This window comes from Octopus bimaculoides, chromosome Z (genome assembly GCF_046866305.1).
Source record: "Octopus bimaculoides isolate indiv1 chromosome Z, ASM4686630v1, whole genome shotgun sequence".
Taxonomy (NCBI): Eukaryota; Metazoa; Mollusca; class Cephalopoda; order Octopoda; family Octopodidae; genus Octopus; species Octopus bimaculoides.
This window is the reverse complement of record NC_142944.1, coordinates 23,284,619-23,311,716: the sequence shown is the minus strand read 5'-3', so window position 1 is coordinate 23,311,716 and position 27,098 is coordinate 23,284,619. Positions and strand designations below refer to the sequence as shown.

At 39.3% G+C, this 27,098-nt stretch overlaps 1 protein-coding gene across 1 annotated transcript in view; it reads left to right on the top strand.

Annotated features, from left to right (window-relative positions):
- Positions 1–27,098, top strand: part of LOC106884435 (E3 ubiquitin-protein ligase HERC2) — a 160,411-nt gene that overhangs the window by 69,578 nt on the left and 63,735 nt on the right. The window contains exons 27-36 of the mRNA XM_089365383.1: positions 1,144–1,280; positions 3,330–3,517; positions 12,114–12,311; positions 14,353–14,631; positions 16,320–16,401; positions 17,402–17,545; positions 17,991–18,081; positions 20,809–20,986; positions 22,248–22,501; positions 23,436–23,580. Of these exons, the coding sequence (XP_089221509.1) occupies positions 1,144–1,280; positions 3,330–3,517; positions 12,114–12,311; positions 14,353–14,631; positions 16,320–16,401; positions 17,402–17,545; positions 17,991–18,081; positions 20,809–20,986; positions 22,248–22,501; positions 23,436–23,580 (1,696 nt within the window). The remainder of the gene's footprint in view (positions 1–1,143; positions 1,281–3,329; positions 3,518–12,113; positions 12,312–14,352; positions 14,632–16,319; positions 16,402–17,401; positions 17,546–17,990; positions 18,082–20,808; positions 20,987–22,247; positions 22,502–23,435; positions 23,581–27,098) is intronic.

The following is a 27,098-nucleotide window of genomic DNA, read 5'->3' as shown; positions in this document are numbered from 1 at the left end:
TCGGGGATATTCAGCGTGACACAGTGTGACAAGGCTGACCCTTTGAATTACAGGCATAACAGAAACAGGAAGTAAGAGTGAGAGAAAGTTGTGGTGAAAGAGTACAGCAGGGCTCGCCACCATCCCCTGCCGGAGCCTCGTGGAGCTTTAGGTGCTTTCGTTCAATAAACACTCACAACGCCCGGTCTGGGAATCGAAACCACGATCCTATGACTGCGAGTCCACTGCCCTAACCAATGGGCCATTGCACCTCCACGGTGATGGATTAAGTCAACCATAAAAGAATGGGGCCAGTCCATTAACAGGCTTCCACATAGTTTTCATCTACTGAATTTCACTGATGAAGTTTTGGTCAACCTAAGGCTACATGTTGGAAGACACTTGATCAATGTGTCATGCACTGGTATTGAACCTGAAACCACAGAGTTGTGAAGCAAATTTTTAACAGCACAGCCAAATCAAATAAATATATAAAAGCTGATAATTTTTGTCAGTTCGTAATACTACTTTTAATAGATTAAAGTTACTAGAATTTATATTATAGTTTAATCCCAACTCTGCTTCCATTGAACAGACTCGGGATTAAAGGTACTCCAGTCATGATCATCCCATCTTTTTCCCCAGATATTTTTTACTTAGAACTATGTGCCAACATCACATAAAAAGCATCCATGCTGGTGCCACATACAAAAGCATCCAGGACACTCTATAAAGTAGTTGGTGTTAGGAAGAGCATCCAGCGATAGAAACCATACCAAAACAGACTGGAGCTTGGTGCTCTAACTTCCCAGTTCCTGTCAAACTGTCCAACAACATGCCAGCATGGAAAATAGACGTTAACTGATGATGTTGATGATGATGATGATGACTATACTATCCAATAAGTCTTTATTTTAAAATAGATAAAGAATGTGGTCTGAAGGAAACATGACTGCTATTTCTAGCTGCTTGAGTAGATTGGGTAGTTATTACTAGAATTAGCTACTTCAGAGAAGCAGTATGTCTATGAACTAATGATTTTTGTGTTTTTCCCAAACAGTGGAATTATCTTTTCCTTGGATGTTAATAATCAATGAACTATAACATTACTTTAGTTTTAATTAAATGCTAAGTTAAAATGTTATACCTTTCATTGTTCTTCAGGTGTAATGGTTGTCAGATGAACCCTATCACTGGATCACGATTTGAATGCAGAGTTTGTAAAAAGTTTGATTTTTGTGAAAACTGCTTCAAGACAAAACGAAACCATAAGCATCCATTTAATGGAATTCCAGAACCAGGTATTATTATTATTATTTGTTTATTTTTTGTTTGTTTTGATTCATTTGGCAGTACCATACTGGGGCACTACCATTAACATTTTGTGATTAAACCCTTTAGTATTCAGATTATTCTATCAAATATAAGGCTTATTTATTCACATTGTTTTCAATTAATCATGCATTATATTGTAACTTTGAGATTTCAATGATGCATCTGTTTGTTTTTAGAATGACATTCTAGGGTAGGTGTATGAGGCTGGATCTAGTCACTTTGAACATAAAACAGGTAGAATATTTTGGTTGGATATGGTTGGTTTAAATGCTAAAGGGTTAAATTAACAATCAACAACATTATGTATTTTTATAAATCTGATGAATATTCTATCAGTTTCATTTTGCTGAACAGGTAAGTTATGGGGACATATATTTTCATTGATTTTCAAACACTGAAAAACAAAGACACATATACAAATACACATTTTATATATCAATCCATCCATCCATACGTATTTATTACATACATACATAAAAACAAAACATACAAATCTGCATATGCACTCACTCCAAATACTGCACATATACATACACACATGCAAAAATACCCTGCTGTTGTTGGAGGCTTTGATCTAGGTTAGAAACCAGTTCTTTCTCTATTGCCAAGTAATCTTGAAACAAAACTGAATAATGACTGACTCACACACACACACACACACACACACACACACACATACACACACACACATAAGCTCAGCACAGTCTTCCAGCATGTTGGATCCTCTCAAACTGTACAACCCATGGTAGCATGGAAAACAGACATTACATGATGAGACACATACACAAATACAGTTGGCTTCTACACAGTTTCCACCTATCAAATTCACTCACAAAGTTTTGGTCAGCTTGGGGTGATAGTCAAAGCACTCACACATGATTATTATGCAATGGGATTGCAGCTGAAACTTTTAACGTGTGTTTTTGGATGAGACACCTAATACAATATTTCCCTTTCTGTGGTCCCATATTATCTTATATACAGTATCCTCTAAATGCCTATGTCTTCATGTAGAGCATCAAAGACAAAATATTGATTAGGTCTGTAAATCATAATTACCATGAATAAATAAAGAGAAAACAACTGACCACTCTCCAGTTAACTGAGAATTCAAATAGGTGCAGGCATGGTTGTTTGGTAAAGAAGTTTGCTTCCCAATCACATAGTTTCAGGTCGAGTCCCACTACATGGCAATTTAAGCAAGTCATCATCATCTAACATATGTTTTCCATGCTAGCATAAGTTGGACAGTTTGACCAGAGCAGGCAAGCAAGAGATCTGCAGCAGGTTCCAGTCTGATTTGGCTTAGTTTCTACAACTGGATCCCCTTCCTAATGTCAGCCATTTTACAGAGTGTGCTGGGTGCTTTTTATGTGGAACCAGCACAGGAGCTTTTTACATGGCACCAGTGTGGGTGCTTTTACATGGCACCAGTTTGGGTGCTTTTACATGGCACCAGTACAGGGCTCTTGCAGGCTACTCCTCTTCAGCCGGGGAACCAACATTAACAATTCTGCTGTGGAGGAGAGGTTGCAATAGCCCTGAACTGACTGAAGCATTGCGAGTAATGGAAACTGAAACAATCTTTTCATGTGTGTTTGTGTTTGTGTTATAGTCTTGGTACTGCACAATAGTTGTAAAAATGTGTTACCACCATCATATCAGCAGTATCTTTCATTTTCAATCTTCTGAAGACATACCTGGTCATGGGGAACATATTAATTTCCTTGAAAACAGGTAAGGTTTGGCAACAGGAAGGGTGGCCAGCTTCAGAAAATCTGCTTCAACAAATTCCGACTGACCCATACAAACATGGAAAAGTGATAATAGAGCTCATATTGTTTAAAATTTGAGTGTGCAGTGATTCTTCTATTTTTTCTTCTTTTGTTTGATAATGATATGTGTATGTGTGTAGATACATATACTTACACCAAACTCACACATACGCACCATCTTATGCTTGTTTATGAAAATATAAAATTGTTGTATTTGCTATTATTTTTTGTACATTTCAGGTTGTGAACCAATTGATGTTGGAAAACCTGGAAAGCAGAAACAAGTGAGTTCTGTTGGGAATGGTTCACTTATTGACAACTGGCATATGTGTGTGAAAAACCTGACTGTTTCTTCAAGAGAGAACCAGGCATCACGATTGATTGATGAAGGAAATGGTTATTGGCAAAGTGCTGGATCACAAGGAAAAGTACATTTCAATTTAATTTTTCTTTTTGTATATTTGAATTTAGTTTTTTTTTGTTTGTTTGACTTATGTCATCTTTAGAGGAAATTATTCCATAAACATTGGCAGTTGTTCTAAATTTGAACAAAGAATCGGGAAGGATAGGTAGCTAAGGTCATTAGAGTATGAGAGACGAGTAATAGATAGGACATCAGTTTCCATACCCCATTTTATAAATCTTTTTTTTATTGTCTTTTCTCCTATTATTGAACTTTTTTTTTTTAAAAGATCAATTGTTCAGATTTCTTCGTTATATTTTTAGAGACCGTAGGGTATAATAAATGTTTATTATTTAAGAAAACCTATATTTGGTATTGCATTGAAATAATGCTTGGTTTTATAACCTGTAAACAAAACAATTGGGCTAGTCAGCTGACTAATTTCTACCTCATTGCATCTCATTTATCTGTAGCCAGTCACAACCACACATGCCATCTTGAAAGAGTATGTTTGCGTAATATATATGCATCAGCATGGCCGCAGCTCTAAGCTGAAACTATAAATATATATATATATATATATATATATATATATATATATATATATATATATATATATATATATATATATATAAACTTCGCTATTACTTGCAAGTGAGTATGACTTGATAGAATGTACCAAGTTTTCACTGATTGTTTTAGGTTCCTCTGTAATTGTGAACCAACACCTTCCACTTGGCCCTCCTCCCACCCATTGCAAACATCAAAGATGTGACAGCTAGAAGGAGGAAAGGGTTGCATCAGCAATCAGCTGGTGCTCAATTAGATCTGAGTAAACTGACAAAGCATGAAAATAATGTGCTTTTCTCAAGGACATAACAGTGTTCTGTCCGAGAATCTGTAGGGACCATGTGATGCAAGGTGACAAGAATGGCTCTTTAGTACATCACACAGTCGATACAATAAATAGAGATTGAATAGTACATATAAGTGCCAGAGGTAAAAAGGAGACAACCACGTAGAATGATTAAGGGAAGGTTTATTGATATGTTAAAGTGTGTCTGTGTGCATCATGGATACAGAAATATATTGACAGGCTGTTGTGAGAGGAAAGTTTATGCATGTATATGTGTATAGGTATGGATGTGTGTGCATGTTGTGTATGTTTAAGGATGTTGATAAGTAAACATTAAAAGAGTCTATAAAGTGAAGTGAGAAAAATGTTTGTAGACAAGATGGGGATAATATACCAGTTCATAGTTGGTCGTAATACTGTATCAAGAAGTGGTGACTGTGCTGCTTGGCCGGCTACAGGTACGCATTGTATGTGAAATTGTGGCTGTGATGCTGGGCCTGGTCACTTGGTACAGGAGTTTATGCAGGTTGTATATTCGCTGTTGATTTGTAGTGAGATGATTCACTTAACAGTAAGCTGTTGGAATTTGGATGGATTGCTTGCTGAACTGTGTATGTGGAGATGTTGATGTTAGGAAGATGGTGAAGACAGAGATGGAGGTGACCGAATGCTGTTGGACGAAATTGGTGAGCCTCAACATAGCTGCTGTGGTAGCGTGTTGTCTGGCATTGTCGCTGGAACTAGATGTGTCTTCGTAGTCAGTGGCTTGACCTTAAAAGATCAGGAAGCAAAGACGTGTATTGAGGAAAAAGCTGGGTTTTTATGGAAAGCAGTAGGCTCAAAATAGTGTTCAAAAAAGGTTGTCCACATGATGCTATTTAAAGTCTCTGACTGGTTATCCACAACAGAGTAGGAGACAAATTCTGCTGATACCAACCAATCAGAGTAGTGGACACAACAGGATACAAACAGCAGCTGAAGGCCAATTGGTCCCTGCTACATTCGAATGCATGTATGCATAGAGTTTACACTACATATAGCCCCACATCCTCTTGTCACAAATCAAACTCACAACTTTATATGCAAAGAGAGAGAGAGAGAATCTAAATAAATACAATAATTAAACAAAATAATTGAAATTCAGATGAATTAGGTACTTAGGTTGAGGCACCAAAAATTAGTGCGGAATTATCCGTACAGTTTCAAAATAAGGTGAATAAAATCAAAATAAGCAACAGGATATCCAGAGGTGATGCAGTACGATCGTTTCAAGCGGCTCCATTTAATTGAACAATGCAATCATTACATCAATTTAAATGCAGAGCTATCCTCAGCTGCATAAATAAATAGAATTAATTTAATCAGTCAGACACATTTGTATAATTTTACCTAAATCCTTGAAGAGGGTAAGAAGACAGACAAAGTCCATGCTATAATTTCTGGTGTTGGTGCCATGATAAAATGTGCATAATAGATTCTTTAAGCGATCTGTGTTAGGAAGAGCATCCAGATATGGAAACTATGCCAAAAATGAAATACACAAAATTGCCATGGTCATCACTCCATTTGCAAGGGCAGTAACTCAAAAACTGACGTGGACCTTAGTGACCTGCACAGCTCACGTGAATCCATCATAGCCTCCGTCCCTTACTTCAGAGTTGACTAGGTTGTTCAACTATAAAAGCCGTGTAAAAATTTCAGATTTGAATTGCATTATTCAATCTTTTTTGTTATTAGGTTTAAACAATTTGGTGGCAAGCTGACAGACAATATCTTAGCGGCATTTTGTTTGTCTTTATATTCTGAGTTCAAATTCCACCAAGGTTGACTTTACCTTTCATCCATTTGGGGTTGATAAAATAAGTACCAGCTGAGCACTGGTGGTCAATGTAATCAGCTAGCTGCCCACAAAATTTCAGGCTTTGTGCCTATAGCAGAAAAGATTATTAAGTCTAAACAAATAGGTGCAGGCATGGCTGTGTAGTAAGAAGCCTGCTTCCCAACCACACGGTTCCAGGTTCAGTGGCACCTTGGGCAAGTGTCTTCTACTATAGCCTCAGTGTTGTATTTCCCTCGGAGGACTCGCAGAGATAACACAAGTTGTACAATTTAATTATTACATTTATTATTCAATTACATACAAAGAACGCACTCACCCAATGTTCGTTATAAATAAACAAGAATCATGTCCGCCATATATATCAATGACATTTTACTACGTCAGTCACACAAGACAACAACAATGAAACAATGAACTCAGACGAACCACATTGACACAGGACTTCAGACGAACACAAATCCAACAGTCCATATAACACCTCCCCACTGAAATTGATGCTACACAAGAAGTATCAACAGCAAAGTCTCTCTTGGGTTTTACGGGTTCTCTTGGACCGTCTTGGGTTGTCTGGTCCATACTCTAGAACGGGTAACATGGTCTTGGGTCTGGTTTGTCTTTGAGTTAGTGGAACAGTTTCCGAGATCTCCATCGGGTGATCTGTTGCAAATTGAAATACAGTGTTTTCTGCATCACCAGGTTCATTGTCTTCCTCAGTTGTGTACCATGGTTGCAGCTGTTCCCAGTGTTGTCTCCACATCGGGCCATGAGGTATGAGCTTGACGTTAAAGCAGCGAGTACCCAATGACTTCTTAATGATTGCTGGTACCCATCGGGGATCTTTGTCTTGGCAAGGTCCATAGTATAGTGCATACACAGGATCTCCGGCCTTGTACTGCCTGGTAACTTTAGCGACATCAGCCGAGCTTGGAGTCACCTGAGACTTATGTGCTTCCTTAGACTGTTTGCCTTGAGCAATGTGTGCTGGCGATGGCAGCAGAGAATCAATCCTTGTTCGTATCTGCCGGTGATTCAAAAGTTCACTCGGAGAGAATCCACAGGATGTCGGTATTCTCCGGTACTGCATCAAAAACTCTTGAAGTGCTCGTGTCGGCGGAAGAGAAGACTTCCTCAGAGCTTGTTTGAAGGTCTGCACCAAACGTTCCGCTGCTCCGTTGGTAGCTGGGTGGTAAGGTGCCCCTGTCAGGTGTGTGATCCCACATTCTTTGCACCAGCTCTGGAACTCCCCAGACGTAAAAGTTGGTGCGTTATCGGTGACCAATGTGTGAGGAAATCCGAAGTGTGCAAAGTCTTCCTCAAGCAGATTTAAAGTGGCTTTGGAGGACGTGTAGGAAGTAGGATGAATGCATGGGTACTTGGAATAAGCATCTGTGATCACCAGCCAATCTCTACCCATAAAATTTATTGCATGGTCCAGATGTAAGCAGCTCCACGGCTTTTCTGGTAACATCCATGGGTGAACTGGAGGCTTAGATGGCTGCCTTTGATGTTCGTTGCACGAATCACATCGTTGACTGGCTATCTCTATAGCAGCATCGATACCAGGCCAATAAACAGCAGTTCTTGCTAGTTGTTTCATGCGTTCCATGCCAAAGTGTCCAAGATGCAGAAGATTGAGGATCTTTGGCTGCAAGCTATGTGGAATCACAACTCTAGATCCATGTATAAGGCATCCATGGCAGATACTAAGTGAGTTTGATAACTTACAGAACTTGTTGACTTCGTCATTGATCTCCATGTTCTTTGGTGGCCAGCCTTCATGGACATAGCGCATCACTGTAGATATCACTGGATCTTTCCCTGACTCTTGACGGAGGAGATTAGCATCCACAGGTTGGACTTCAATACTAAGAGCTTTGATGGCACACACCATGTCTATGTCTTCACCATTTTCCTTTCTGTCAAAGGCGTTGTCATCACCGAATGGCAAGCAACTGAGGGCATCAGCATTGCCATGATCTGCTGATTTTCGATATTCAATGGTGTAGTCAAACTGGTTCAGCCACAGGGCCCATCGTGCTAGTCTGTTAGCAGCGAGAAGTGGCGTCCCTTTCCTCGGACTGAATAGTGATGTCAGTGGCTTGTGGTCAGTCACGAGTACGAATTTACGACCGTACAAATATTGGTAAAACTTCTGCAAGCCAAATATGATAGCTAGGGCTTCCTTTTGAATTTGACTGTAGTTACTCTGTGCAGAAGTGAGAGTCTTGGACATATTGGATATTGGGTGCTCGCTTCGATCAGGATAGCGGTGAAACAGGACTGCTCCAATACCAACGTTTGATGCGTCACAAGCCAATCCCAAAGTTTTGTTTGGATCGAAGTGTATCAGGACTTGACTTGATGAAAGTACATTTTTCAAGTGATCAAAAACTGACTGTTCCTCATCTCCCCACTTCCAAATAGTTGACTTTTTCGTAAGGCAATAGAGTGGCTCTGCTATACTGGCTAGGTTTGGGATAAACTTTCCATAAAACTGAACTGAACCTAGGAAAGATTTCAAGCTTGATTCGTTCGTTGGAGATGGCATCTTTAAGACTGCTTCGACCTTGGATCCCTTCGTGATCCCTTCAGCCGACAAAATGTGTCCAAGGTATTCTACACTGAGTAGTGCAAACTGGCACTTTTCACGGCGACATCTGAGTCCATTGTCGCTTAGAAGTGTGAGCAGACACTTTAGGTTGTTTAGGTGACTGTTTGCATCTTTCCCACTGACGAGCATGTCATCCTGGAAGACGGCCACTCCAGGTAGATCATGGGTCAGGTTTTTCATGATCTCCTGAAAGTAACCAGGTGCTGACTTGATTCTGAAAGGGAGTCGTTGTTGCAGGAGTACTCCACGGTGAGTGCTGAGTGCACGTCTGCGTTGACTCTCTGGAGCCAGCTTGATCTGATTATAGGCATCAGCAAGGTCTATCTTTGTATATCCGAATCCACCTCCGAGTTTCTGCATCAGTTCAGCAGGGAGTGGCATTGGATGACGGTGATCTGCAAGTTGGTCATTGATTCTCACAGAGTAGTCACCACAAATCCGTAGTTTGGGCTTCAGGTTGCTTGAAGCATGTGCTTTACGAATCGGTACCACTGGCGTTCCGTATTCGTTGAACTGAACTGGCTTCCAGATTCCCTTGGCGATGCCTTCTTCGTAACCTTTGGCCAGGTCATCACAAAGAGCAAATGGGACCGGACGTGCCTTGTAAAAGACTGGTGTTGCATCCGATTTGAACTTCACTTCCAGTTCAAAGTTCTTGAGACATCCCAATTCCTGCTTGAAAAGATCTGGAAATTCATCACACATGTTGTGACAATCTTGCTGCAGGGAAACATAGGGCTCACTTGAGGTCTTTGGATACATCACTTCAGCCCCTTCCCTCTTGGCTTGGCTGTCTATGCTTTTCAAACCTAGAGCAGTGTCTACGGAAATTCCCAGAGTCTGGATAGCATTCCGACGCAGCAAATTAAGATCAGAGATCTTGGTGACTATGTAAGGTATAAGATCCTGCTTACCAGTTGTTGGATCCTTGGTTTGGCCCATGAAAGTTCCTAGAACAGGCAGGTTGTGCTTGCTGGCAGATTCATAGCGATGCTTGACATCTTGCAGCTTTGGTCTTCCAAGTTGTTTCCAGACTGACAAGGAAACAAAATTGCCTGTAGTAGCAGTGTCCAATTCCATTGTGAACAGTCTGTTCTGGATTGTTACTGGCAAACTTAAACTATGAGTGTCTTGGGAAACTTCACCTAGGATCGCCTTGACTAGCTCAGCTTTTGTGATTCTTTTCACGGGAGTTTGTGAATGGCCATTGCGTTGCTAATGTTGTTTTTTCCTACACACCGCTTGCAAATGTCCCTTTTTGTCACAAAAATGACATTTGGTTTCCCTGAAAGGAGAGTCTGTTGCTTTGTGGGCCTTTCCACATCGGTAGCATTTCTCCTGGTTTGTGGAATAAAACTGCTGATGTTTCTTTTGAGGACTCTTATTCTTGTTCTGTTGGACCTTGTAGACTTGCTTGGTTTTGGAACCGTATACAGTTTCTTTTGCAACCTTTGCTGCGTCTTCACTCTCGATGGCAACCTGGACAGCGCGGGCAAAATCTAGTTCTGTGTCTTTTATCTTAAAAAGCGCCTTCAGAACCGCTTCATTATTGACTGAACATATGAATCTTTGTCTCAGAGCTTCATCCTGTGGGTTGGTGATCGCTGGAAAATCACAGGTAGCTGCATCCTGGCGTATACGTGCTGCCAGCTCCTGGAGAGTTTCGCCTGGCTTCCGCTGCATATCACTCCAAAACTTGAAACGCTCTCTCACAATGAAAAGTTTAGGGTCGAACTGTTCCTTCATGAAGTCAATGATTTCGTCCATTATCAAGTTGTTGATATCTTTAGGCGGATTTTGTTGGGTAGCCAGATTAGCAAGTTGCTTGTAAACAGTAGCAGTCTGATTGGTCAGGAACACTTGTGCCATGCGTTTTTCAGGTACAGCATTAGCAGCCACAAACGTACGGGATCTTGACCAGTAATCAGGCCATAGTTCTGTCGCTTAATCAAATGCAGCAAATGGTGGAATCGACACTGTTGTCGAAGCAGCTGAAAAATAGCCACTAGGATCGCCTTCAACTTGTCGAGCACCAAACAGTTTTAACAGAGCGTCCATATCTCTCTGATGTTGTTGCATTTGCTTGTCCATTTGTTCCCTAAACAATTTAATAAGTTCTACTGTCTGTTTTTCAGCCTTTGTTATTACGATGAATAATTTTACGGTAAAGTAAGCATGTATCCTATCGATCCTATCGGCGACGCCAATAAACTCTGTTGTATTTCCCTCGGAGGACTCGCAGAGATAACACAACGAGTTGTACAATTTAATTATTACATTTATTATTCAATTACATACAAAGAACGCACTCACCCAATGTTCATTATAAATAAACAAGAATCATGTCCGCCATATATATCAATGACATTTTACTACGACAGTCACACAAGACAACAACAATGAAACAATGAACTCAGACGAACCACATTGACACAGGACTTCAGACGAACACAAATCCAACAGTCCATATAACACTCAGGCCAACCAAAGCCCTGTGAGTGGATTTGATAGATGGAAACTGAAAGAAGTTGGTCATATATATATATATATTTTTTTTTTATGCACCCTTTTAAAACCTAGCCAGGCTCATGGGCCTGGTTTCCCGGTTTCTATGGCGTATGTGTTCCCCTCCAGTTTACTCAAGAAACAGGAAGAAAGAGTGAGAGAAAGTTGGGGCAAAAGAGTACAACAGAGGTCGCCACCACCCCCTGCCAGAGCCTCGTGGGGCTTAGGTGTTTTCACTCAATAAACACACACAGTGCCCGGTCTGGGAATTGAAACTGCGAGTCCGCTGCTCTAACTGGACCATTGCACCTCCACACACACACAGTCAATAAAACATATATCAGTAAAGATGCTCATTCTAAAGAATAGAGTAGTAATTATTACAACAAAAATTTTAATTTTGGGCATAGAGTTACCAAAGGTTTCGTATCTAGAAAGCCAAAGCCTTGCAGACAGCTCATCAGACTCTATACAAAGACAAAATTTAAACTTTCTACATCGCAGATGTGAGAAAACACTCAGAAATCAAGATATGTGTGTATGTGTCTGTGTTTGTGTCCCCACCATCACTTGACAACCAGTATTGGCGAGTTTATGTCCCCATAACTTATTCTGTTGATCTCTCTCAGCAAGAGAGATCAATAGAATAGGTACCAGGCTTATCAAAAATAAGTACTGGAGTTGATTTATTTGATTAAAAACTCTTCAAGCATGGCCACAGTTTAATGACTGGAACAAGTAAAAGATAAAAGAAACACTGAAATTCATATTCTTTATATATGTTTCTTCTTTATTTTTCCATTTCAAAGCACTGGATTTGCCTGGAAATGTATCAAGATATCCTTGTAAGTCGTCTACAGATGAAGGTTGAACCAACAGATTCCAGTTATATGCCGTCACTTGTGGTTGTCAGTGGCGGTGATTCCGTACACACCTTGAAAGAACTTAGAACCATTAATATCAGTGTGTCTTTCACTTGGGTTACACTGCTTGAAGATATGACAGTGGTATGTGGTTTTTCACACACACTTAATAATTGCTTTATTACAGTTCAATAGCTTTAATTTTCTATGATATAAGCAAACACACAAAAATGCTACCATTTCTCTCTCTCTCTCTCTCCCTCTTTCAAATATATTTTTGTTGCTACTCTGCAACTAATTCATATTTAAGAACCATGCCAAAACTGACCTCACCTGTGCTCATGCCTCATAAAAATCACTCAGTGCAATCTTTGGAGTGATTGGTGTTAGGAAGGACATTCAGCCATAAAAGCCATGCCAAAACAGACACAGAAGTTTGGTGCAGTCTTCTGTCTGGTTGGCTCTTATCAAACTGTCCAACCCATGCCAGCATGGCAGGCAGACATTAAATGATGATGATGATAATGAAGAGTTATATATAGTAAAGCAGTGACCTGGTAGAATTGTTAGTGTGCCAGACAAATGCTTAGGAGTATTTCTTCTCACTTCATATTCTGTGTTAAAATTCTGCTGAGGTCAATTTTGCCTTTCATCCTTTTGCAATTGAGAAAATAAATATCAGTTGAGCACTAGGGCCGATGTAATCAACTAACTCCCTGCCTCAAAATTTCAGGCCTTGTGCCTATAGGATTTATGTTTATATAGGTATGTATATATTATAAATATTTGTCTGTGAATATATCAACACATATATATGTACATGGACGCAAGCTTGTCTATATAGTTAATGTAAGTTCATTTCCCAACCACGTTGCCTCTCTTCTGACTGTGTTGCACAAAATCTTTGGCAAATGTTTTGTGCCTTAGTCAGGAGTTATCCATAACCCAGTGAGTGACATGTAAGAGACAAAATACTGCGCAACTGCATCATATAAACTACATGCGTATATTCATGCATGTATGCAAATGTGTGTGTGTTGATAGGTGTTTGTATGTGTGTGCATTTTCTGGAAACAAACAAAATGTATTTCGAAAATCAATAGTTTTTTTTAAAATTCATTTGCTCTAACTTCTTCCAATTAGTTAAATTTTAAAAACAGTGAAAATTTAAGTCATTAATGTGTCTATTTCAGTTAGTTAAAAAAAAAAGCATCAAAGTCCTTCCTGAGTCATAAGTTCAAAAGACCAACTTCAGAGTCTCTGTGATGCATATATATATTCCCCATTGGATGGAGCACCAGTTCATCACAGGAGTACTCACTTTTGCCAGTTGAGTGGACTGGAGTAACGTGAAAGGAAGTGTTTTGCTAAAGAATACAACACATCGCCCAGTCCAGGATCTTATAATCATGAGTGCAACACCCAAAGCACTAAGCCATGCACTTCCACATTACAGTTAGTGGTAACAGGTTTTGAAGAACCAGAAATGTCCCATTGTTTTCTGGATCTCAATATTCCACAGAGCCTGTCTTTGATTTCTGGAGTGTTCAGTAGATCAGATAAAACAAAGAACAATCTTCTCCATAGATAAAACATTGTTGTCTTAGAGATAACTGTTCTTGTTCAGAAAATTGAAATCTGGATTGAAACAACTTCAATTTTTACAGCCAGACACAGCTGTGTGGTTAAGAAGTTTGTTTCCCAACAACATGGTTTCACGTTCATTCCCTCTGCATGGTACCAAGTGTCTTCAACTATATTCCTGAAACAACTAAAGCTTTGTGAATGGATTTGGTTGACGGGAACAAATGAAACAAGCCCATCAAATGTGTGTCTATGTGTACGTGTGTGTGTGTATGCATACATGTGTGTGTTTCCTTGTTTTGATATCTCATGATAGTTGTAGACAACTGTTATACAAGCAATGTCTTTCTGATCTTCCAATCTTTCGTATAACCATATAAAATTTCCAATCTTCCTTAAAAACATACTCAACCATGGTGAAATATTATCTGATTTGGAAATGGGCAAAGGTTGGTGACATCTAGCCATAGATAATCTGCCACAGCAAAGTCCATCTGACACATGGAAGCATAGAAAAGTAGACTTTACAATAATGTTGTTGTTGTTGAGGAGGATAAACTACTCATTGACTTTTTCTTTTCACCTCACTTCATATTTTCAGTATTATAGATTCATAGAAATTGCTATCAAGCAGTGCCGAAGTAGTGGAATTGATTGCAAAGTTCATGGCCTAACGATTGTGGGACGAAGGAAAATTGACGAAGATGACAGTGCTGCTAACTTTGCTTTCTTAGCATCGGACGATGAAGATGAACAAAGTAGCTCTCTGCAAGGATGTCGGAAAAAGACAAGGTCATCAAGTTTTAGTGAGATTCAAACACATGTATGTGTTTGGGGTTTGAACGACAAAGATCAGCTAGGAGGCCCGAAAGGGTCAAAGGTAAGAGATGATTTTTTTTTTCTTTTTCTGTAAGAAATAAAACATCCTATTGAAATTTTCATGTTTGAAAGTTGAAGTCTGTTGCATGTTACAGGAGTTTACTCTTGTTTACAGGTGTGTTGTGAAGTTTATTCTGAAACATTCACTTTCACACATGTTGTTGTTGCTGCTGCTGCTATCACTAGTTCTCAAATGATTTCATGTAAAGACAGAAACACTCACAGAGACACATAACTGCACATGCACACACATAAACATGCGCACACATGCACATACACTTATATGCACATGCACACTTAAACACTTTCATACACACACACATGAATAAACACATATCCACACACAAATATATACTCATGCACATGTATTTGTGTGAATGTGCAGGCACACACAAACGTGAACATGCACACAAACATGCACATGCATGCAAACACACACACACAAATATGTGCTTGCACACAAACACATGCATATGCACACACAGAATCATAAGAGCATTAGACAAAACGATTTGCAGTATGTTGTAATGACTGTTTATATTTTGTTGGCGGGATCAATAAAACAAATTATCTTTTAAGTACTAGGTCGATTTAATTGACTGAACCCTTGTGGCCTTCTACATGTGTCAGAAATGGTGGTGGCAGTAGTATACACTGAGCTGGGTACTTTGCACAAATAATGCTTTAACAGTTCAACAATTAGACTTCATCCATCCATTTTCCCCATCCACTATTCCTGAAAGGATTGTTGGAGTAGAGTCCTCAGGTACCTCCTTCACAAGTACCATCTCCATAGAGTCCTATCAGAAGTAACTATCGTTACACTTTCTGGTTAGATTCCCACCTCATTCTTTGTTGACTGCTTAGGTCTCCCACCAGTTGGCTCAGTTTGATAAATCCATCTTACAATTCTATCCTGTGACATTATAATCGCATATACATAGTACTGAAACTGTGATCTCCCAATGCAGAGAAGTAGTAGATAGTGACCAAAAGGGTATAATCACAAATACAAGCTGCCAAAATGGGGTTCCTTCTATAAGTCTCTGAAGTAACATTACTCGACAGGGTGAATAGTTCAGTGATCAGGGAGTCTCTCAGGGTTGAGCCCTACTTCTCTACTCTGAGAGACTTCTTCACAAAACCAATAATGCAAAGAAAACGAAACAGTTATATTTGTTTTACAAAGAATAAATTATTCCTATGTCAGTGACGTGTAAAAAGCACCCTTCAAACATTGGGCCTCATTGAGGTAGTGACTGAGACCTTTGGCAATATACCATGCTTTGGAGGACCTGTCAAGCCAATGAGATTGTAGTTGTAGCCGATGCCGGTGTTACATAACTGGTACCTGTGCCAGTAGTATGTAAAAAGTAACCACTACACTCTTAGAGTTGTTGGTGTTAGGAAAGGCATCCAACCAAAGAAATCATGCCAAATCAGATTGGAACCTGATATAGCTTCCCAACTTACCAGTTTTCAGTCAAATCATCCAACCATGCCAGCATGGAAAATGGATGTTAAACGATGATGATGATGTTATTGTTAAGAAAAGATTATTACTTTTTTCATAACCTTGTAATATATGATGTGTCCACTGTAGTATAAGGTGTACTTGTAGCATATGGTATGCTATTGTGATACATGTTGTGGTTGTTGTAGCAATTGTTTTTATTTTTATTTTTACAGATCAAATTGCCATATTTGAATGAAACTTTGTCAGCTTTAAAATGTGTCCAGATAGCTGGTGGATCAAAAAGTTTATTTTGTGGTGAGTTGTTTGATTTTTCCCTTAATATTAAACATAACTGGTCTCCATTACTAATCTACTTAATCAGTCTATGTAGCACCTCTACAGCAAGAAATCTGTTCTATTTTGGCTTCTACTTCCATAATTCGACCCCTCATTCCCTAATACTAAGCTGCTTTCCTCTCCATTCAGTCAGAAGGGATCTCGGTTTTGCAAGCTAAATGGTGACCACACTATTGCCAGTGTCATGAAGAAAGTATCTAGTACAGCCTGTAAATTGGTTGTTGTTAAGAAGGTTATTCAGACATGGAAACCATGCCAAAGCAAACATTTGAGACCACTGCAGTCTTTTGATTCTGTCAGATTATCCAACCTAGACAATCATGGAACACAACTATTAAATGATCATGGTGATGATGATGATGATAATGTACATTATTGGTCTACAATTTCATTTTGAAGAAGTTATTATGCATTTTTCTTATGACTAGGGATCTTGTACATGGTCACCGAATATGCTAGAAATAGCAGACAAATTTTCAATTCTCCATCTCAGTTTTATAAGAAAGGGACACCGATAATGTAGTCCAACATACACTATGTTTGAATAACAGACTAGATGACCATGAAAAGAATGTCTCTGATCATTGACCTACTGGAATCAGAGTTAAATCAATTTTTGTAAGAACTGTAATAACATCATCAATGAAGGCCTTCAGTTGAAAATAATTTAGCAAGCTGGATAATTTATTTGTGATTTCATCTGTACAGAAAGTTTATCTTCATGCTTGTTTGATTGGTCAACAACAGTATCTTCTATCTTGTAGAAACTGTATAACTGTATATTTTTGCAATATCCTGCTGGTTTCATGAAGTTCTGCTATGGAGGTGGGTTTTGCTCACAGCTGTATTAAAAGAGGCTCCAAGTTGAGAACAGTCTATAGATTTAAAATAAATTTTCTTTTGTCTTTGTTTTTCTTTTTTTTTTCACTTCAAATATTTTCTTAACATCCAATTTCAGTTACTCAAGAAGGAAAGGTCTATGTGTGTGGTGAAGCTACCAATGGGCGGCTTGGATTGGGAGTCACATGTGGCAGTGTTCCTACCCCAACTCTTGTAGGGGCACTCAGCCAATATGTCATAAAAAAGGTTGCTGTTCATTCAGGTACTATTATGCTTGCAACTTTTTCTTTCTCTCTCTTTCACATTTCTCTCTTTTATCTTTCTTTGTCTCTTTCTTTCTACACCGATAGCATCAATGACACACAAACAACATATACATACATACACTTTTACACATTTATACATGGGCACACACACACATGTACTCTCTTGCTCTCTCTCACACATACACACACACACACACACTCTCTCTCTCTCTCTCTCTCTCTAAAATACATTTTATGTTTAATGTGAAAGAAATATTGAGGGTTTTTCCTAGAACTGATAACAAAAACTGTATTTTTCTGAATAATTATTTAATTACCAACCACATTTCCATTTCCTCTTTATCAATTATATTCGTTACCATTTAGTTTTCGTTTTTTTATCTATTTTATTTTTTATAATATTTTATCTTATTTTCTTCTTCTTGTTTTCTCTTGTCAAAGGTGGGCGACATGCATTAGCTCTAACTGTTGATGGTAAAGTATTTTCTTGGGGTGAAGGAGATGATGGAAAACTTGGACATGGAAATAGATCGTAAGTTTTTAAGTATATTAATGAATTTGACAATTCTTTGTACTTTATGTTGGTACTTTACATTTTGTTCTGTAATTATAGTTTAACTCTTTAGCATTCAGATTACCCTGTCAAATGTAATGCTTATTTATTCCCATTGTTTTGAATTAACTATGCATTATCTTGTAGCTTCAGGATTTTGATGATGTGATTATTTTTAGACTGACATTTCAGAGGTGTGAGAGGCAGGATCTGGTCAGTTTGAACCTAAAACAAATAGAATATTGAGGATTAAAGTCAATAAAAAAAAACCTGGGGTTGCATTGAGCTGAGTAACAGGTCAAGGCTGCCACCCCAAAAAAATGAATGGCCATTCTGACAGGCTCTCACAATTTCTGTCTATGAATGCCACTTACAAGGTATAGTGGAGACACTTGCCCAGGGTGCCACAGTAGGATCAACCTTTTAGCATTCAGGTTACTGTGTCAAATTTGATGCTTATTTATTCACATTGTTTTGAATTAATCATGCATTATCTTGTAGCTTTGAGATTTTGATGAGGTGATTGTATATTTCTAGAATGCCATTATAGGGTAGGTGAGTGAGGCTGGATCTGGCCACTTTGAACATGAAACATGTAGAATATTTGGGTTGGATGTGACTGGTTTGAATGCTAAAGGGTTAAAATCAATGAAAGACAGTGAGGTGGCACTGAGCTGAGCAACATGTCAAGGCTTTCACCCAAAAAAATAAATGGCCATTCTGACAGACTCTCACAGTTTCTGTCTACAAATGCCACTTACAAGGGATTGGCTAACCTGAGGTTATTGTCAAGACATTTGCTCAAGGTACCATACAGTAGGATCAACCCTTTAGCATTCAGATTGCTTAGTCAAATGTAATGCTTATTTATTCCCATTGTTTTGAATTAATCTTGTATTATCTTGTAGCTTTGAGATTTCAATGATGTGATTGTTTAGTTTTAGAATGACATAGGGTTTGATGTGAGAGATTTGATCTGGCTGATTTGAACAAAAAAACAAAAAAAAAACAGTTGAAGATTTGGGCTAGGATATGGCTGGTTTAACCCTTTAGCATTCAGATTCCTCTGTCAAATACAATGCTTATTTATTCACATTGTTTTAAATTAATCATGCATTATCTCATAGCTTTGAGATTTCAATCATATGATTTATATTTTTACGATGACATTGTAGGGTAGGTTTGAGAGGCCAGATCTGGCTGGTCTTGAACTCAAAACAGATAGAATATTTGGGCCATATATGGCTAATGTAAATGCTAAAGGGTGAAGTCCATCAGTGGAAGTAAAACAATAAGTTAGCTAGTTTGACAATTCAGTTTATGCATTACATTATATATTTCATTACTGTTTCATTATAAATTATTATAGCATCATCATTATCATCATTGTTTAACGTCCGCCCTTCATTCTAGCCTGGGTTGGACAATTTGACTGAGGACTGGTGTACCAGATGGCTACACCAGGCTCCAATCTGATTTGGCAGGGTTTCTACAGCTGGATGCCCTTCCTAACGCCAACCACTCCGAGAGTGTAGTGGGTGCTAGTCTAGTTTTATATTTTTCAATGTTTCTTTTTTCTCTCAATTTTTTTAATGTGTTTCTTGCTGTTTGAAATAACACAATTCCTATTTCTATCATCAAAGTTTCTAGACCTTCACAGTCTCATTTTCATCTTCACTGATAAGATATTGCCAGCATGTTTTGTTGTCACTTCACAATAGGCAAAGCCAATGTGATTGATTCAGACATAAACACTAGGATTTTAGGAGATGAGGAATTATTTACATTTTTTTTACATTTGACAGATATTTGTCCTCATCCTGCTCGTTGTCAACACAACGCTCCGGCTGATATACCCTCCAGCCCTCAACATGTTATATTATTTTAATATGTGATAGTATATAATATTATATTAGTTTGTATTAGTGTATTATATTATATCAGTGTAAATAATGTGTAATATATATTATTACATTCTGGTGTCACGCAACTGACATCTGTGCCAGTGGTATGTAAAAGCATCCATGACACTCTTGGCAGGGTTGGCATTAGGAAGGGCATCCAGCCATAGAAACCATACCAAATTAGAGTGGAGTCTGGTGGAGCCCCTCAGCTTACCAGCCCTGGTTAAACTGTCCAACCCATGCCAGCATGGACAACAGATGTTAAATGATAGTGATGATGATGATGATGATGAACATATTAGCATATAAATTATTAGTATATTAAATTATATTGTTTCATTATATCCACAGCTACTGTGAATTATTGTGAATCCACAAAAGCATTGCTAGCTTATTTTGACAAGAATGCACATGCATGTGCACACAAACATACACCATCATCAACATCATCATCATCATCATCATCATCATCATCATCATCATCATCATCCTTTAATGTTCATTTTCCATGCTGGCATGAGATGGATGGTTTGAGCAGATTTGGCAAACAGAAGAATTGCATCAGGCTTCAGCTTGGCTTTGTTTCTATGGCTGGATGCCTTTCCTAACACCAGTCACTATACCGTGTGTGTCGGGTGCTTTTTACATGACACTGGCACATCTATAATTATTCCCACTGGGGGAAAATGTAACTTGAATTATAATATTTAAGCTTTTAGAGTTTTTTTTTAATAAAAAAAAGAATTTAAATAAATAAAAAGCAATTCATCTTAAATTTTTTTCTTCTTTTAATATTTTTCAGCCGCTGTAATAGACTTCGACTTGTACTGGCTTTGAAGTCCAAACGTGTACGAGATATTGCTTGTGGCAGTTCCCACAGTGCCGCAATTATTTCCAATGGAGATCTTTACACCTGGGGTCTTGGAGAATATGGTAGACTGGGGCATGGAGATACAACCACTCAACTCAAACCAAAGCAGGTTAATTATTCCTTATATTCAAAATTATTGTGGTATTTAGAAGAGTCCTGTTTTGCTAATGGTATTATCATTGTTGTTATTGGTGGTGGTAGTGGTGATGGTGGTAAGAACAAAGCAGTGATAGTGAAGTTGTGATGGTATTGAATTGTTAGAGAACTGGATTAAATGCTTTGTGGCATTTGGTCTAGCTCTTTATGTTCTGTGTTCAATCCTGTGAAGATTAAAAGAAGAGTTGATAAAATAAATCCATACAAATCAAATACCAATGTAGACTCAGATGACCAATATCACTCCTAAATTTTCAGCTTTTTTGTCTGTAAAAGAAATTATTATAATTATTATCATCATTAATAATAATAAAAATGATAATAATCCTTTCTATTATAGGCACAAGGCCTGAAATTTGGTGAGAGGGGACTAGTCAATTACATCGATTTCAGTGTTTCACTGGTATTTAATTTATCAACTCCGAAAGGATGAAAGGCAAAGTTAACCTTGGCAGAATTTGAACTCAGAACATAGCAGCAGATGAAATACCACTAAGCATTTCACCTAGCATGCTAATGGTTCTGCCAGCTTACCACATTACTAAGGCGGTGAGCTGGCAGAACCATTAACCCATCAGACAAATCGCTTAGCAGCATCTCTTCCAGCATTTCTTGTTCAAATGTTGCTGAGATTGACTTTGCCTTTCTTCCTTTCGGGATCACTGCTGGAACCTTTCTATCCTTTCACCAAACTGTTAAGAAAATTAGAACCCCCACCACCACCACCACCACCACCACCACTATCACCAAAAAAAAAAAAAGCGTAAACTACATAGTATTACTGATATAATTGTTTATGGTAGGAGTGCAAGATTTTCATAATTAGTTTTATCTCTTATATCTGCTAATAATTCAGAATTAAAATATCAGAACTATCAAATATTTATCATTTTCTTTATGTTCCCCCACCCTTTAAATAGCTAATAATATTTATTTATTTTCTAAGTTGGTGAGCCCGCAGAATCGTTAATACAACAGGCAAAATACTTAGCAGCATTTGATCTGCTCTGAGATGAAATGTCTCTGAGGTTGACTTTGCCTTTCATTCTTTCAAGATTGATAAAAATAAGTACCAGTTGAGTACTGGGGTTGATGTAATCAACTTACTCCTCCCCTGAAATTACTGGCCCTATGCCAAAACTTGAATCCAATATTTGTTTATTTCCTGAAATATAATCTCTGAGTATGTCCTCATGTAGTCTTTCTGTTTACAGGTTATGGCTCTTGTAGGCCAAAGGGTTAAGCAAGTTGCCTGTGGAAGTCGTGATGCCCAGACACTTGCCTTGACTGATGAAGGACTTGTTTATTCTTGGGGTGATGGAGATTTTGGTAAATTAGGTCGTGGAGGGAGTGAAGGCTGCAGTGTTCCACATGTCATTGATCGCCTAACAAATCTCAATGTCTGCCAAATTGAATGTGGAGCTCAATTTTCTCTAGCTCTCACAAAATCTGGTGGAGTTTGGACATGGTAAGTATATTTGTTGATTTGTTTCATATTGATAGTGTATAGACTTGTTAACTAAACTTATCCATTCGAATTTAGATATACTCTTTAATCAAAATATACTTTATATATATATATATATATATATGTTTTTAAAATATGTGTATATACATAGATGATATATATATATATATCATCCTCATTGATTAACATCTGTTTTCCATGCTGGCATGGGTTGGACGGTTTGACTGAGGATTGTTAAGTATGGAGGCTGCGCCAGACCCCAATTTGTTCTGGCAAGGTTTCTACGGCTGGATGCCCTTCCTAACGCCAATCACTCTGAGAGTGTAGTGGGTGCTTTTTACGTGCCACCAATATGGAGACCATCAGAGGCAGCACTGGCAATGACTATGCTCGAATGGTGCTTTTTACGTGCCACCTGCACGGGAGCCAGTCAGGCAGGACTGGCATTGACCACATTCGAATGGTGCTAGTGTCCATTTTCCATGCTGTCATGTGTTAGGTGGTTGGACTAGAATTAGTAAGTTGGATAGTCTGATTTGGCTTGGTTTCCACAGCTTGATGCCTTTCCTAATACCAACCATTCCAAGAGTGAGGTGGATGCCTTTTATATGTTGCCAGCACTGACCACAACTATGATTTCACTTGGCTTGACATGTTTTCTCAAGCACAGCAAATTGCCAAAGGTCTCAACCTCTTGTCATCACCTCTGTGAGACTCAACATCCAAAGATCACGTTTCACCAGCTCATCCAATGTCAGACCAGTTTACAAAAAAGAGTGTTCTGCTCAGAAATACAGCTGTAAATTTAACTCAATCATTTTCAGATATAATCTAATACATAAGTTTTTATAAAGTTGCATGTTTTTGCTATGTAAACAGATTTTGTCAACAAGATGACAAGTTTTGTTAATGTAATAATTATATTTTCTTACAGGGGTAAGGGAGACTACTTCCGATTGGGTCATGGAACAGATACTCACATTAGAAAACCTAAATGTGTTGAAGGCCTGAAAGGGAAAAAGATTGTACATGTTGCTGTTGGGGCCTTACACTGTTTAGCTGTCACCGATACAGGACAGGTGAGTTAATTTGGTCTTTGAATCGGTCTTTTAATTTGATCCAGACTAACCTGAGTTAACCCTTTTAGCATTTAAACCAGCTATATCCACCCAGAATATTCTACCTGTTTTAAGTCCAAACTAGCCGGATCAAACCTCTCACACTTATCCTACAATGTTATTCTAAAAGTAAACAATGACATCATTTGAAATTATGAAGCTTTGAGATAATGCATGATTAATTCAAAACAATGTGAATAAATTAGCTTTGCATTTGACAGAATAATCAGAATGCTAAAGAGCTAAACAACAACAAATGCATATCTCATGATCAAAGGTGTTACTTTTGTGATCAACCTGTTTTTATTTTGGGGGTATAGTGTATCCAAGATTATGTAATCCAGTGGGTACTTCTATTTTAAGATGGAAGCATGTAATTCAAGTGAGATTTTACATTTATTTCTATAAGTTTGATTGACCACCTAGAAGTTGCCTCTTTGCTTTGTGTAGTAGTCTGTTTTGGTTTAGTTTCTATGGGTGGATGGCCTTCTTGCACCAACTACTTCACAGAGTGTACTATTCTGCAATCATCATCATCATCATCATCATCGTTTAACGTCCGCTTTCCATGCTAGCATGGGTTGGACGATTTGACTGAGGACTGGTGAAACCGGATAGCAACACCAGGCTCCAATCTAATTTGGCAGAGTTTCTACAGCTGGATGCCCTTCCTAACGCCAACCACTCAGAGAGTGTAGTAGGTGCTTTTACGTGTCACCTGCACGAAGGCCAGTCAGGCGATACTGGCAACGGCCACGCTCGAAATGGTGTCTTTTATGTGCCACCCGCACAAGCCAGTCCAGGGGCACTGGCAACGGTCTCGCTCGAAAATCCTATGGGAGCCAGTCAGGCGGTACTGGCAACGGCCACGCTCAAAATGGTGCATCTTATGTGCCACTCGCACAAAAGCCAGTCCAGGGGCACTAGCAACGATTTTACTTGGCTTGCCGGGTCTTCTCACGCACAGCACACTTCCAAAGGTCTCGGTCAGTAGTCATCGCCTCGGTGAGGCCCAATGTACAAGGGTCTTGCCTCACCACCTCAGCCCAGGTCTTCCTGGGCCTACCTCTTCGACGGGTTCCCTCAACTGTTAGGGTGTGGCACTTTTTCAGGCAGCTATCCTCATCCATTCTCACCACATGTCCATACCAGCGCAATCGTCTCTCTTGCACACCACAACTGATGCTTCTAATGTTCAGCTTTTCTCTCAAGATACTTACACTCTGACAGGTATTCACATTTACATTACACATCCAACGGAGCATACTGGCTTCATTCCTTGCGAGCTTACGTATGTCCTCAGCAGTTACAGCCCATGTTTCACTGCCATGTAGCATGGCTGTTTGTACACATGCGTCATACAGTCTGCCTTTTACTCTGAGTGAGAGTCCCTTTGTCGCCAGCAGGGGTAAGAGCTCTCTAAACTTTGCCCAGGCTATTCTTATTCTAGCAGCTACACTTTCAGCGCACCCACCCCCATTACTAACTTGGTCACCCAGATAGCGGAAGCTATCGACTACCTCTAGTTTTTCACCCTGGAATGAGATAGAAGTTGTTTCCTGTTTGTTTACAGTTTTTATTGCACCTGAACATCTGCCACAAACAAAAACTAACTTCCTAGTTAACCTGCCTTTGATGTTGCTGCACCTCTTATGTGTCCATAGCTTGCACCGGGTACATCTTATAGAGTTACTACCTACTCCTTTTCTACATACTGAGCAAGGCCATCTACCTGAAGGGGTTTGTGTTTTATCTACCTTCCTACTTATTAGGATTTTGGTTTTAGCTAGGTTGACTCTAAGGCCCTTCAATTCTAGACCTTGCTTCCACACCTGAAACTTCTCCTCTAGTTCTGATAGTGACAACACAATTAGGGCAAGGTCATTAGCATAGAGGAGCTCCCAGGGGCAACCTGTCTTGAACTCCTCTGTGATTGCCTGGAGGACTATGATAAATAAGAGGGGGCTGAGGACGGAACCTTGGTGGACCCCTACCTCTACCCGGAATTCATTGCTGCACTCATTTCCAACCCTCACCTTACTGGCAGCATCTCTGTACATGGCTCGCACAGCTCTCACTAACCATTCTTCTATCCCAAGTTTCCTCATTGACCACCAGATAAGGGATCGGGGGACCCTGTCAAAGGCTTTCTCCATGTCAACGAAAGCCAGGTACAGAGGTTTATCCTTGGCTAGGTATTTCTCCTGCAGCTGTCTTACTAGAAATAAGGCATCAGTAGTGCTTTTACCTGGCACGAACCCAAACTGCATCTCATCTAAATTGATTCACTCCCTAATTAGTTGGGCTATGACCCTCTCTGTAACTTTCATAACCTGATCTAACAGCTTGATGCCTCTGTAATTATTTGTATCTAAAGCGTCACCTTTACCTTTGTAGCAGTTGACTATGATGCTGCTACACCAGTCATTGGGTATGACTCCTTCGTGTATCACCTGGTTCGTAATACGGGTGACTAGGCTATAGCCAACACTGCCAGATATTTTGAGCATCTCTGCAGTGATTCCTGATGGGCCGGGGGCTTTCCCGGTCTTCATACTCTTAATTGCTTTATCTACCCTGGTACTGTCAACTCGGATAGCTGGTCCCTCTATTGGGTCAACATACGGCAGGCTCTCTTCCTCCCATTCATTCTCTTTATTAAGCAATCTATCGTAGTGGCATCTCCAGACCTCTTTCTTTGCATCCTCATTTAGTGCAAGCGTACTATCATCCATGCGAACACATTTCTCTCCTACGACATCACTATTCTCTCTCCTACACTGTCTTGCAACACGAAATACCTCGAGTCTTTGGTCCTCACGGCGCAGAACATTGGCAAATCTTTTCTTATCTGCTTCCCCTCTGGCTAAATAAACCTGTCGCCTAGCCTCCCTTCTGGCACATTGGTACAATTCCCTGCTACCACCGTTCTTCCAGTCCTTCCAAGCCTGTTTCTTTTGTCTAATAGCCCTGTCTACCTCCTTGTTCCACCACCACGTTACTCTGGGTCGAGAGGGGACCTTACACCACCCACAGATCTGGTCGGTAGCTTTCAACAGGTTGTCCCGCAGAAATCTCCAATTGTCTTCCACATTGTATGATGCTATATCCCCTTCTATTTCGTTAAATGCTTCAAGTAACTTGTCTCTAAGTCTCTGTCCATTTGCAGGGTCTTTAAGCTTCCACACCCTTCTCCTCCAAGCTGGTCTAATTCTGGGCTCCCATTTTGCCTTGATCCCAAAGTCACTAACTACTAATCTATGTTGTGGGGTACATTCTTCGCTACGGAAGGTTTTGGCATTTATAAGCCGCCCTCTTTCCCTATTTCTGGCGAGGATGTAGTCGATTTGGCTAGAGTGTCTGCTGGAGCGGTAGGTGACTAGGTGACTGGCAGGTTTCCTGAAGTTGGTATTGCAGACCATAAGATCGGTTGCATCACAGAACTCCAGCAGTCTGGTTCCCTCCTCGTTGCGGGAACC